The sequence below is a fragment of the Ambystoma mexicanum genome, chromosome 1q (genome assembly GCF_040938575.1).
Source record: "Ambystoma mexicanum isolate Mex_15411 chromosome 1q, UKY_AmexF1_1, whole genome shotgun sequence".
Classification (NCBI taxonomy): domain Eukaryota; kingdom Metazoa; phylum Chordata; class Amphibia; order Caudata; family Ambystomatidae; genus Ambystoma; species Ambystoma mexicanum.
In genome coordinates this window covers 1,119,831,869-1,119,845,057 of record NC_090922.1, presented here as the reverse complement: position 1 = coordinate 1,119,845,057, position 13,189 = coordinate 1,119,831,869, and the positions used below count along the sequence as shown (strand labels likewise).

The 13,189-nt window shown below is 48.2% G+C and overlaps 1 protein-coding gene across 1 annotated transcript in view; it reads left to right on the top strand.

The window, feature by feature from the left end:
• Window positions 1–13,189, top strand: part of STXBP3 (syntaxin binding protein 3) — a 639,289-nt gene that overhangs the window by 186,302 nt on the left and 439,798 nt on the right. The window contains exon 10 of the mRNA XM_069641861.1: window positions 741–845. Coding sequence (XP_069497962.1) covers window positions 741–845 — 105 coding nt within the window. The remainder of the gene's footprint in view (window positions 1–740; window positions 846–13,189) is intronic.

Here is a 13,189-nt window from a genome sequence, read left to right as displayed (position 1 = left end):
ACTCCAAATTCTTCAGAACAACACACTTAGAACAGCCTTGGGTATCTCCAGAGGACAACATATCTCATTGTTCATGCAGAATAATAATTGGCTTTCCATCAAGGATAGAATACAACTTAAAACCTACAATGTCTCAACAACTCAGCCCCTCAATACCTAACAGAAATATTCACCAAAAATAACTCTACACGACCTATGAGGACTTCTAATTCCTTCTGCGTAAGAGTCCCCAAGTTGAAATAGAAAAAAGTAGGCGGCAGTAGCTTTCCCATCATGGCTGCCCAACTTTAGAACTTGCTACCTACTACCCTAAGAGCAGACCAATCCTTCTACAATTTCAGGAAAAATACCAAACATTGGCTCCCCTCCAAAGACCTACCACAACTTTAGATGTCCGAAACTAGGACCTTGTAAACAGCACTTGTGCTGTATCTGTATCTCTGTAAATAACCTTCTGTATATATTCTGTTTTATGATGTACTGAAGCTTTGTTTGCACAGTCCCATTATGTAATCTTACCTCTAATATAACATTGTAATTCTATGTAATGTAATTGAAAATTCTTGCAATGCGCCCTTAGTTATTTGTTTCTGTATGGATGGACTGCTTTTGTGAAAGGGGTATTGGTCCCTGAAATCAGTTCTCCAAATGTAAGATATCTAACCTCATTTAAACGCAAGATATCTGTATTGATAGTTATCACTTTTAAATGTGGTTGTTGCATTTTTTATATTTAATAGGTATAAAACAGAAGGATCGCAAGGTCAGGAGAAAGAAGCGCATCTTGAAGAAGATGATGAGCTGTGGAAGCAGATTCGGCACATGCACATTGCGGATGTTGCAGTGTATGTAGTGACATTTACACTTATCCGTTGTACTTTTAAGTTTGTCTGCTTTACTAATTGGGCTTTTATGTTAGTTATTTTCCTTTACAGCACACGACAATAGCACCACCATGTTTTAGAAAGGGATTTCTATACAATGATTATGGACCCAGGCAACAGTTGCATAATCTATTTTTAATCTGTAGTATAGGCTTGTCTTTTTGAAATGGTTTGATATGGGCCGATTTATTTTTACACTCTGCTTCTCTGTACGTTGCTTAAGTGCAGCAGTTTCATGCCACTTGGGCCAAGTTTCAGTATGGATGCTACAAAGGTTTCATCAGAGTATTTTCCTCCTTTTGGGGCCTGTGTCAATTGACTGTCGCCTTCATCTTGCATAATGGTTTCTACACAGTGAGCGCTTCTGCATCCTGCCTATCAGCCTACCTGCATTCTATTGCAGAGCACTTGCAAAAGCGTTGGCAGGTGGAGGGAAGCAAACCAATAATTATTGCTGTTGGGCAGTCAGGCGGCCTGGTGGCTGTCTCCATAAGTCTGTGCTTCAGTCCCCATGATAGTTTGATATTTAAACAACCCGAGAGACCGTTGATATTTAATTTTCAAGGCATGCTGGCCAGTAGTACACAAGTTGTGCTTTCAGCGGTAGTAAATATTGTGATTCTCCTGGACGGCGAGTGCTACATTGGCCCCTGTCATCGCGCATAAAGCCATGGTTTGTCTGTTTTTATTACCCAGCCCCTCACAAACGGTCCACCAGAGACACTGGGCAGGGTCTTGGCTCAGTGCTCTGCACAGCGAGTTTGCCCAACATCTGGGAGACAGCAGGGTAATTTCCTTTGATCCCTGCAGACTGGGCATACTTACTTTGAGAATTCAGTGGAAAAATAAGAGAAACCCCCTTAGGAGTGAAAACGTCACTCCATTGGAACCTGCTATTGCTACATTTTTACTACCAGAAGATCCTGCTATGGTTGGCACAGATAAGGGAAACCTTTCCTCTTTCTTCCCCTGAAGCCACGGAAAACGATATTGCAGGTCAGTTGGGGGTACAATCTCTTCCTTGGCGATAGCAGCTAAAATGAATACCATTGACTGTGATATATCTGGTCCAGTTTTATCTCAAGTGGAACACAACATGAACACCTCTGTATTTGAAGCTTGTGTGAGTTTGGAAAATGAAATCCAAGCAATTGAAAGTATACAGGACCGTCTCGGTGTGTCCCCATGCCCATTTAGAATGCGAGGCTTCCTGTGAAGAAATTCCTGACTCACTTGTACCGGCAACCTGTATTTCTAATGATGCCCCAGTGACAAAGGTTCCGTTCCACAATGATGACTCCAGCTATCATGCCTCCGGGTGAAAGCACACTTGCAAATCTAAATCTAGTGCTGCAATCTTTCATTTGACTTTGACACGTGGCATATGAAGTTAGAATGAACTCGGGGGCACTGAACGAGATGAGGACAGTCTTCAGAATGAAACTAAGCAGCATAGTGCTGCTATTGCCTCCCCTGTTTGTAATCTGCATACCCCAAAATCTGGCGCGACATCTAAAACTGAAATTTGAGTGTCTGATGAACCTGTATCTACGGAGGTTGTGCAACCGGATGCTGGCATTTTGGTTGATCAATCCTTAAACAATGAGTCGGATTCGATTTCTCGTAGCGAAAAGAAATCTAAGATCAAACAAAATCTACAAGGAAAGGGTCACGAAAATATTTGTTGAAAATTCTTGCTGCTGCAAAGAGAATAGCCTCTAGAAAGAATGACTCTTCACAGACCTTGATGGCAACTGCCAATGCTGTAGAAAATGGTGTACACATGCAAGACGACTCTGCACTGAGGCATCCTCGTTCTCTCTGATGTACCTCACTCACTTCGAAAAATCTAAGAAGAGCAAAAAGTTGCCCAGGCCTGTTTTCTGTGATTCAATGGGACCAATGATAGCTGCTGCTGCTGGGAGACCACAGGGGGCTAACCTATGTGAGTCACTGGAAGGAGTCGTCCAGTTGGGCAAACAGAAGCCCTACAGTGACCCAGAGTCCAACGAAAAACAGAAAAAGCAAACATTTGATCATGTAACTCTGATTAAAAGTACTTTGCGCAATGGCTGGCCATCGCGATTTGAATATCTAGAGAAGGGGTCGAATGTATATACTGCGACTGCTCACTGCCTAGGAAGAGTGATGGCCAGATCCTGATTTTTTTTTTTTTAATCTTTGTTTGATGATGATTGGAACATTTCTCTAAATCGACGTAGATTGTCTAGCTCTTTTGTCCACTGTTCCGGAGTTAAGTTCAATCTCCTCATCCGATCAAAAGTTTAATTTATTTGATCGTGCTCTCCTGGGGAAATGTGCTGTTCATTTCCACTCCAATATGATTGAGAGGTTGGTGGTCGGACAGCAAGAGGAAATCCTTCTGAAAGGCTTTGAATGTGACCAGGCAGCCAGGGAGGGGCCAGCCAAAAAGACAATCAGTGGCCCAGCATCACAGAAACCTGTTATTTCGATCAAGATCAGAGGAGATATGTCCAATAAGAGTCTGATCCTCTGTGTTGGGGCTGGCTTGCTTCAGCTCTCCCAGCCTCAGCAGGATGTCGACCTGGCTTTTACGGATACAGGGCAACTCCTATGCTGAAACAACTCCTTTCTGACCAAGGACAAGAAGAGTCTCTTGGACAAATTCGCATCATCCTCTTCCAAGGGACTTGGCTCAGGACTACCCTGATATGAGATGTGTATTCATCTCATTACACATTCCCTTAGAAAAGATCGAGGGGGAGGCCTATGGGAGGACTGTTCAAAGCTCTGAAAATCAAAACATTTCATGGGACTGAGAAATTATCTATAAACTCTGATGCCATCCTGATGGAGAAGATCTGTAATATTGGGGAAATGCATCAACAAAAGCAGTCTTGATAATTAACCTTTACTTTAATCCTATAAGCATGGCCTTGGACAAAGTCCTACATGATGTTGAGAATGCATTGATAGACTGGTCTTTTAATTACTCTGATGGTTTTGTCATCTTGGCTGAAGATTTCAATTGCAAGTGTGTGGTAACGGATGGTGGTTGGGATGAGCTTGATGATGATAGTAGTGTTGCCCCGTCTATTCATTTGTCAAGTAGGGACGACTGTGGCAAGATCTGGTTCAAATGTCTTTCTAGGACCCTTTTGCAAACAAATCTACACTTTGAGGGATCTCTCTCAGGGGTTCCGACCTGGGCAAATGCTTTTTCATCATCCACCATTGATTACATTTTTCTGAAGAACTGTGTGGCTGAAGAGGTGGTTGATTTGAATATAGTGAAAACGAGCTCAAGTGACCATGCAATGTTACAACTAGTCCTGAGCCGTATGGGCCCCCAAAATCCCACCAGGTTCATGGAAGTGGGCCTTTGGTGGTTTTGGTGCAAAAGTGGGGTACGTCGCACAGAACCTTCAAAATAATAATTTAATGTATATGGTCGACTTCTAGTGGTTCATTGAAGGGTAGGACATGGTTAGGAAAACAAGAGAGCCAACGTATATTCGATTTTTATTGACATTATAAACATAAACTGTATACCCAAATGTTCATAATATAGTTCCTACAATACATCAGGTATTGGTTAAAAAGCACAAGGCATCATGGGAAACACAGTCCCTAAGACGTAACAGTGCAAATGAGCTGTTGAATCCATGCTATGAGAGAAACAGAACTTCCTCCACGTGAGACAAAGTTCACAAGGAGTAAGGCTGTGACTCTCAAAGGCATGCAATAAAGTGCAAAACAAGTGCAACAGGAATTCATCGAGATTAAAGTACACAGTGTCAACTGCAGGTTATGGGGACAAGAAGGAGCTATCAAACATGACACCCAAATATCCTCAGAATGGTTCTTTCAATGCTTTTCTAAATCTAGTCATGAAAGACTGATGGTAGTCTTCCTCCAGACAAAGCACTAAAAAATCATTAAAACAATATCTAATTCAAGTTGATAATAAATGCTGCTTGGATATCACAACGTGTTCTTGTATAGCAATATTATTCTGGCAGCAATTTTGTGATGATGCAAAGACACCCATTCTACAACAACAACAAAATATAAAACACAAAAATTAGAACTCTAAAATCCCTGACCAAACCAACCTCCCAACTCAACCAATCTGAAGTTCAATATAAAAGGCAAGGGGGAGAAAATTATATATACCGTAGACTCAACCAAATGGGAACTTGGAAATAATTTCCTGAGTGCCAAGTTCAATCCAACCACAGACATAATTAAATGTATCTGTGGAAACGAAGAGAGACAAAAGGAACTGGGATAAGTACGATCCCTAGTACGAAACTGTGAATACCCAACAACCGACAGCCCCTCCAGCATAAAGCTAAAATGGGTGCCTATAAATGTTATTGAAGTAAGAACTCGCCTATCTAAATGAACCATTGGAGTCTGAATGCATCTGGTTCGTAAAAAGTAATGATCTAGCAATCGTGAAAAGTGTCTGGCTATCCTGTTTTGAGACACTATCCTGTCAGGGCTCATGACATGAGACCTGGAAAGAGACCAAACCAGCAGAAGTTGAGAATAACACTGATTAACAGTGTCCACTGTTAACTACTCTAGTGCCATTTATTTATTTATCCAAGCAAGTCGATGGAAGGTGCATCCGACCGGAAAAGGTACCCAAGGGGCGAGCTCGTGAATTGCAAAGCAGTTATGTAATAATACACTAAATCTTATATACAGTCCCTATCAGTACATGGGTAGCAGTATTTCTCCCTTTTGATATTTTTCTATTTGCTACATCTGCTTCTATGTTTATGTATGATTATATCGTAAACCCTCAAGAAATGCTGCATGCTTATAAAATATATAATACATATTTCTCAGTCTATGTTGCCCACATTTTTTTAAAATCTAGTGCTCACTTAGATGGCTTTAACATTCCTGTCACTAAATAATAGTGTTCTAAACATAGAATATAAGAAAATAGAATAGCAATCCTTTTCGGCAAACCACACACATCAGTATGCAAATTCCTAAAAGGCATATTCCCTCACTTGAGAAAATTCTGTATGCTTATAAAGTGCATAGTAATAAGATACGCAATTTCATAAAGTGTTGTGTGCTATATCTCGATGCTATTTTCGGTTCTCATATTATAGTGCATACTGCTCATGTGCAGTATTCTTTATCCAAACACTATTCCATTACTTGATATAAAGTGTGTGGTGCTTATGAGTAATATCCTCAAAATATCTAAAATCTGAAGTATTGAGTAGGTGGTTTTGTTTGCTGACGGTCAGAATATTAAAATGCAAAAGGTGCTGTATATATAGACCTTAACCTTGTCATATGTTCTTAACACAGTAGGTCAACACTTTTATTGGATCGAATCAACATAGAAAACAATCAGAAAAAAGAAAGTATTGACCTACGGACAATCTGTAAAGATCTTCCTAAAGAAACACTGGAATGTACTGATGGTAGACATTGATCTTAAACACTGGGTACACACCCGAATATCAGCTTTTGGAAATTTAAATCCATCAAAGATAATTTGGTGAGCAGTTTTATGGAAAATGAAACCAGTAACTTGGCTCGAACAAAGAAATAAGGGATTACATAAGTGCACAAGATGCAAAGTTTGCAAATTTGCATATGATTGCACCACATATCAACATCCGGTTCTAAAGTCTATCATAGACCACAAAAAGAAGATCATGTGCAAGTCGGATTATGTTGTGTACGTATTGAAGTGTACGTGCAGTAAATGGTATGTGGGCTGCACTAAATGCAAACTAAAAATACAGATTTTGCAACATGTGAGGACCATTAAAAACCAAGACTTCTTGTATCCCACAGTGAAACATTTCTGGGAAAGCCATGATGGGAAATGTTTTGACTTTTCATTTTTTGGATTACATAAAAATTGAGATTGGACACAGGTGGTGGGGAATAGAGAAAAACTGCTTAGAGAACAAGAAACTCGATTTCTCCAGCATGGGGTCTGGCATGGATTCACATGCTCATGAATATTCCCTGTCGTCAGGCTGGGAATCCTCGGTAAAGAAAAATCAGTATCAGTTTTGTTTCTGATCCGTCTTTTGTAGTAGTAACCAATCACTGATCTCTGCGTCATACTGACCACAGCCAATGACTGCCATCTCCCTAAGCCCCGCCTCTGGCAGCCATCTTCAGATTTTTACCACACGTTCATGTGTTGGGATCCTCGTGCTATTGCTCTCGAGCTGTAGTGCATTTTCTTGCTTTTTTCATAGGATAATTCTCTCTTTTTTTCGGTCAAAAGAGCCTCAAGCTCCACCGTTTCTTTATCCGATCAACGGGGACCCGTGTCGGATTCCTCTACTCCCCTCAAGGGTGAAGATTTCGTCGAGCCACGCTTTTGGAGGACTCCAGAAGTTTCTAAGGCCCATCTCGGTCATGGCCCAGGAGAAGGGAAGCTCGACGCCCGGAAAGCTGTTGAGGGTCTGCCCTGGATGCCAGCTTCAGAATGTCTTTAAGGAGGATGAACACTCCCTTTGCCTCTACTGCCTGCATGAGGACAAGACGCACGTGGAGAAGGACTGTGCGTTTTGCGGCAATATGTCTGAGCGGACCATGAAGGACCGCCATCTGCGTCTCGCCAACTGGCTGGAAGGTAAAAGCCCGTCAGGCGAGAAGAAGAAGAAGTCCGAGTGGTCTTCTAAGACCTTTGAGGGCGCCCCGGCGACGGGGGTCCAACAGAAGGCCAAGCACCGCGAGTCCGCTGGCACCGGAAGCGCCGAACGGTCGGGCTCTACGGCTGCCAGGCAGGGCGCTACCTCCCCGGCGCCATCAACCACGAGCCAACGCTCTGGCTCGGGTAAGAGGAAGGCCGAGCACCCGGCGAAGCTCCTGGAGAGACCCCGGTCGAGCTCGAAGGCCCCAAGGAGAAGGCGGTGAGCGCACCTAAGGTGGTGAAAGCCTTGATCCACCCTGCCAAGGCCTCTATCGAGACAGTCGCGGCAGCCCTGGCTCAGCCTGTGGAGGCTACACCAGTGGAGGCGACTTCGGGGCTCAGAGTCTCCCTGCCACCGCGGAGGGAGTCCTCTTTCAAGCCCATCGACAGGACCCCCGTGAAACCTCCGACGGAGAAGAAAAAGGGGGGGCAGGAGGTCGTGGTGGATTCGGCCTCAACCTCTGAAGAGGAGCTGATCGAAGTCTTAAGCCACGGCATTGGCGTGGAAGAAGACCAGCCCGTCGGGAGGGATCCCGACGTAGGAGACGACGAGAACGTCGAGGGTGCCGACGAGGCCCCTGACCGCCCGTCGGAATCCCCTCAACCAGTGCCGCAAGACAACTCGGCGGCCATTTTGTTGGCTATACAGTCCTTATGCTCGGAGATAAGGACGAGATTGCCGTTACCACCAACGGAGGAACCGCTCCCGATGGGGGACCCGGAGCCAGGCCCTTCTGGGAGCCCTCCTCCTAAGAGAAGGATTCATCCTTCACCTCCTTTTCAACCATTGCGCCCTGCTCAGCCCTCCTCCCCGTCCATGACCCGTGGGGATGATACGGGGACGGACACGGCCGCGACGGGTACAGACGACGAGGTTTACGACGAGGATCTTCCGTCGTCACCTCCTCCCCGGGCCTCCCCGCCCGACGAGATTGGATAGTTTCATGCCATGATCGCCAGGGCATCCGCGCTTTTCCAGCTCTGCCCGTAAGAGAAGAAGGAAGGTTTCCTTTATCAACAGCGCGAGACCAAGAGGAAGATGGTCCTTGCTGTACCTCTACTGGACGATATCTGGGATGAGGGTCTCGCCCTCCTCAAGAACCCATCCACAACGCCTGCGAGAAAGGATCGATACGAGAAGAAGTACCGGGTCCCGGACACGGCCCCCTTGTGCCTTCGGCACAGCCGACCCAGGACTCGGTCGTCTCCGCAGCGGCCAGGAAGAAAGCGGGGGGGGCTTTGGCCTCTATGTCGACCTCCCCACCGGACGGCGAGGGGACACAGTCATCTCACCGGCAGCGACGATGATTAAGGCTGCAAACGCCTTAGCCATCGTAGCCCGCTATGACTGGGAGTTGTGGTACAAGATCGCCCCCCTGCTGGACTTCCTACAGGATGACAAGAGGGCGGAGGCTCTAGAGATCTTGCAGGAAGGAGAAGTGGCGTCGGACCACGCCATTACGATAGCGACGGACATCGCTGACACTGGTTTTCGCCAGTTGGGCAACGGCGTGTGCCTTAGACGGCGTGGATGGCTCAAGGCAACGGACTTCCGGCAGGACGTGCAGACCAGAGTTTTGGACATGCCATTCGACGGGAGCAACCTGTTTGGGAAAACGGTGGACGATTTCCTACAAGCCATCAAGACGGACACGGAGATGGCCCAGGCTCTTGGTGTTCTCCAGCAACGATGGCCGCCCTTTCGGAGCGCCGGAGGCAAGCAGGGTGCCTCCAAAGGTTCCGGCGGCGGATATTGCACCTACCGTCAAGCAGCCCGTTTGTCGTCACAGGAAGCCTACAGGGGACGAGGCAAGTCGGGCGGACCCCGCCGTCGTTGCCAGGGAGGAAAAGGCGGCAAAGCCTCGTCGAAGCAGGACTGAACCGGCCGTGGGGTCGGGCCCCCACCGAAGCATCCCGGTGGGAGGCCGGCTGGCGAACTTCTTCAGCGTGTGGGAGTCCACCGACCGTTGGGTGCTGGACGCCCTGGGCCAGGGTCACACGCTCGAGTTTCTAAAGAAGTGCCCGCGCGTCCCCCCCGTGGCCAGGAAGGAACATCGCGTCCCTCAACTTCTCTTGGAGGTAAAGGCGATGCTCAAGAAAGGCGCCATCAAGCTCGTCCCAAAGAGGCTTCGGGGCTCCGGAGTTTACTCAAGTTACTTCCTCGTGAAGAAGAAGACAGGAGGACGGCGTCCCATCCTGGACCTACGACCACTGAACAAATTCATCAAGGCACAGAAGTTCTGGATGGTCACCCTCCAGCACGTCTTGGGTCAGCTGGAGGAGGGCGATTTCCTGTCGTCGTTGGATTTGGAGGATGTCTACTTCCATATCCCCATCCTAAAGAGACACTGAAAGTTTCTCAGATTCGTGGTCCAAGGGCGTCACTACCAGTTCAGAGCCCTTCCCTTCGGATTGAGGTCGGCACCCAGGGTGTTCACCAAGTGCCTCGCACCGGTGGCGGCGCGGCTGCGCCTGGAGGGGATCCACGTCTACCCCTACCTGGACGACTGCCTCATCCGAGCAAAGACAAAGGAACTCGCCGCGGAGCACACAGCGAGGACCGTCCAACTACTCACGGACCTGGGATTCTCCATAAACTACGCCAAGTCCCACCTGGTGCCCGCGCAAGACGCACGGTTTCTGGGAGCGAAGCTCGACACAGTGGCGTTTCTGGCCTCTCCGTCGGAGGAAAGGACGAGGGCCATCTTGGGCAAGGTGCAGCGGATGCTGGTTGCGGACGCGGCCAGGGTGAGGTCCATCAAGTCCCTCCTCGGAATGATGTCTTCTTGCATTTATCTCATCCGCCTGTGCAGGCTTCGGATGCGCCCGTTACAGGAGTTCCTGGACGCTCGCTGGATCCAGACGACGGGCAGCTTCGAGGACAGGATCACACTCGACGAGAGCTTCCGACGACCGATCCGGTGGTGGGGCACCCGTGCGCATCTGACGGCGGGCATGGACTTCCAGACCCCGGGCCAGCAGAAGACAGTGACCACGGATGCCTCCCTGGAAGGGTGGGGAGCGCACACCGAAAATCTGCACGCGAGGGGCCTTTGACTGCCGACGGAGACGTCCCTCCATATCAACGTCCTGGAACTCCGTGCAGTGTTTTGGGCCCTCAGGTCCTTTCTTCCGTCCCTGAAGGGCAAGGTGGTGAGGATCTTCACCGACAACACCACCACCATGTTCTACATCAGGAAGCAGGGCGGTACCAGATCCCCAGCCCTGTCCAAGGAGGCGCAGGATCTGTGGCATTGGGCCGTCGCCCAAGGGATGTTTCTGGTGCCGTTTCATCTGGCAGGAATAAAAAACACCATCGACGACTAGCTCAGCAGAGAGCTGCACTCGTGCCACGAGTGGGAACTACGACAGGATCTAGTGGACCGCCTCTTCCGACGGTGGGGCACACCGCAGATCGATCTGTTCGCGACGGCGACGAACTCCAAGTGCCGGAGGTTCGCCAGCAGGTTTACCCAGCCGAGGAGCATGGGCAATGCTTTCTCGTTCCCCTGGGAGGGCCTGTTCCTATATGCGTTCCCTCCATTGCCGCTGCTGATCCGGCTCATCAACCAGCTCAAGAGGTCATGGTGCAGGAGGATCCTCGTCGCACCTGCGTGGCCGAGGCAGATATGGTTCCCGGACCTTCTGGACTTGTCAGCGTCCCCGTCAATCAAGCTGCCAGTGGACGTGGATCTTCTCTCCAGGGAAGGAGGCGCCATCCTCCATCACGACCCGAAGTCGCTGAACTTGCAGGCCTGGCTCCTGCAGCGTTAGAGTTTGGAGGTTACGACATACCGGCCGACTGCAGAGAGGTTCTTGCAAAGGCCAGGGCGTCCTCAACTCTTAAATGCTACGGACACAAATGGAAGAGGTTCTTTGTCTGGTGCCATGCACAGATTATTAACCCTCTACGGATTACGGCTCCTCAAGTACTGCCGTACCTGCTGACGCTGGCCAAGGCTGGACTGGCGCACTCTTCCATCAAGATTCATCTTGCTGCGATCTCCAGATACACCAGAACCACGGGACAGACGTCTTTGTGGTCTCATCGTCTGGTGAAAGAATTCATGAAGGGACTGTTCAGATCGTTCCCGCCGGTGAAGGCCCCGGCCCCGGCTTGGGAGCTCAACGTGGTGCTGACCAAGCTCATGGGACCTCCGTTCGAGCCTCTGCACTCAGCTCCGTTGAAGTTCTTGTCGTGGAAAACAGCATTTCTTGTGGCCATCACCTCCGCACGACAGGTGGGAGAGATCCAGGCCCTTTCCTGCAAGCCCCCGTACTTGACTTTTCACGACACGAGGGTAGTGCTCAGGACGCACCCCTCCTACATGCCCAAGGTGCCGTCGGACTTCCACCTCAATAAACCCTTGGTGTTGCCTGTTTTCTTCCCGTCGCCTTCGTCGCCGGCTGAAAGGACTTTGCACTCGCTGGATGTAGCTAGAGCGCTGAAGTTCTACGTGGACTGCACAACGAGTTTTCGGAAGACGTCACAACTTTTTGTGAACTTTGGACCTGTCAATCAGGGGAAGGCTCTCTCGAAGGCTTCCATTTCCAGATGGCTCTCCGGCTGTATCATGTACTGTCATCGGTTGGCAAACCGACAGCTGCCTGGCCGTCCGAGAGCCCATTCCACCAGAGCGATCGCAGCTACCACGGCGTTCCTATCTGGTGTGCCCTTGCTGGACATCTGCAGGGCTGCTACGTGGAGGTCGACGCACACCTTCACGAAATTCTACTGCGTCGATCGGGATTCCAGGGAGGAGTCCAGGGTCGGCCAAGCAGTGCTGCGCAACCTGTTCGCCTAAGGTGAGCCTGGTGAGGAGGTAAGAATTGCTTAATGTTGAGTTTTGGACGTAATGCTTAATGTTGAGCCTTTGCCACCTCTCGTGGTTGTGCATGTGTGTACTGCTATGTATTCTTTTATTCATGAGCATGTGAATCCATGCCAGACCCCATGCTGGAGAAGGAACAAGTTACTTACCTGTAACTGTTGTTCTCCAGCATGGGTCTGGCATGGATTCACATGCGAACCTTCCCGCCTACCCCTCTGCGGCTCTTCACTTGGTCATACTGCCACTTCACGTGCTACCAAATCTGAAGATGGCTGCCAGAGGCGGGGCTTAGGGAGATGGCAGTCATTGGCTGTGGTCAGTATGATGCAGAGATCAGTGATTGGTTAATACTACGAAAGACCGATCAGAAACGAAACTGATACTGATTTTTCTTTACCGAGGATTCCCAGCCTGACGACGGGGAATATTCATGAGCATGTGAATCCATGCCAGACCCATGCTGGAGAACAACAGTTACAGGTAAGTAATTTGTTCCATATCTGAGATTTTGAGAGCAAGACCCCTCGGGGGTCACAACATTGACTAGGAACTTTACACTTTTTTAGGAGCATAATTAATTTGATGTATATACAGATAATTCGATATTCCATTTGAAATGCTTTTTATAGGATTAGCTCTTTTTTGTTTGATGGCTTACTTCATTTGAATAGACTTCAATTTTGATAATGTTGGTTGGATAGCTCCTCCTCAAGTGGTTACTTGAGATCTCCAGATTTCTTGAAGTACAATTAACACTTTTTAATTACCACATGAGTAGGTTAACTCCATATCCAATTTTG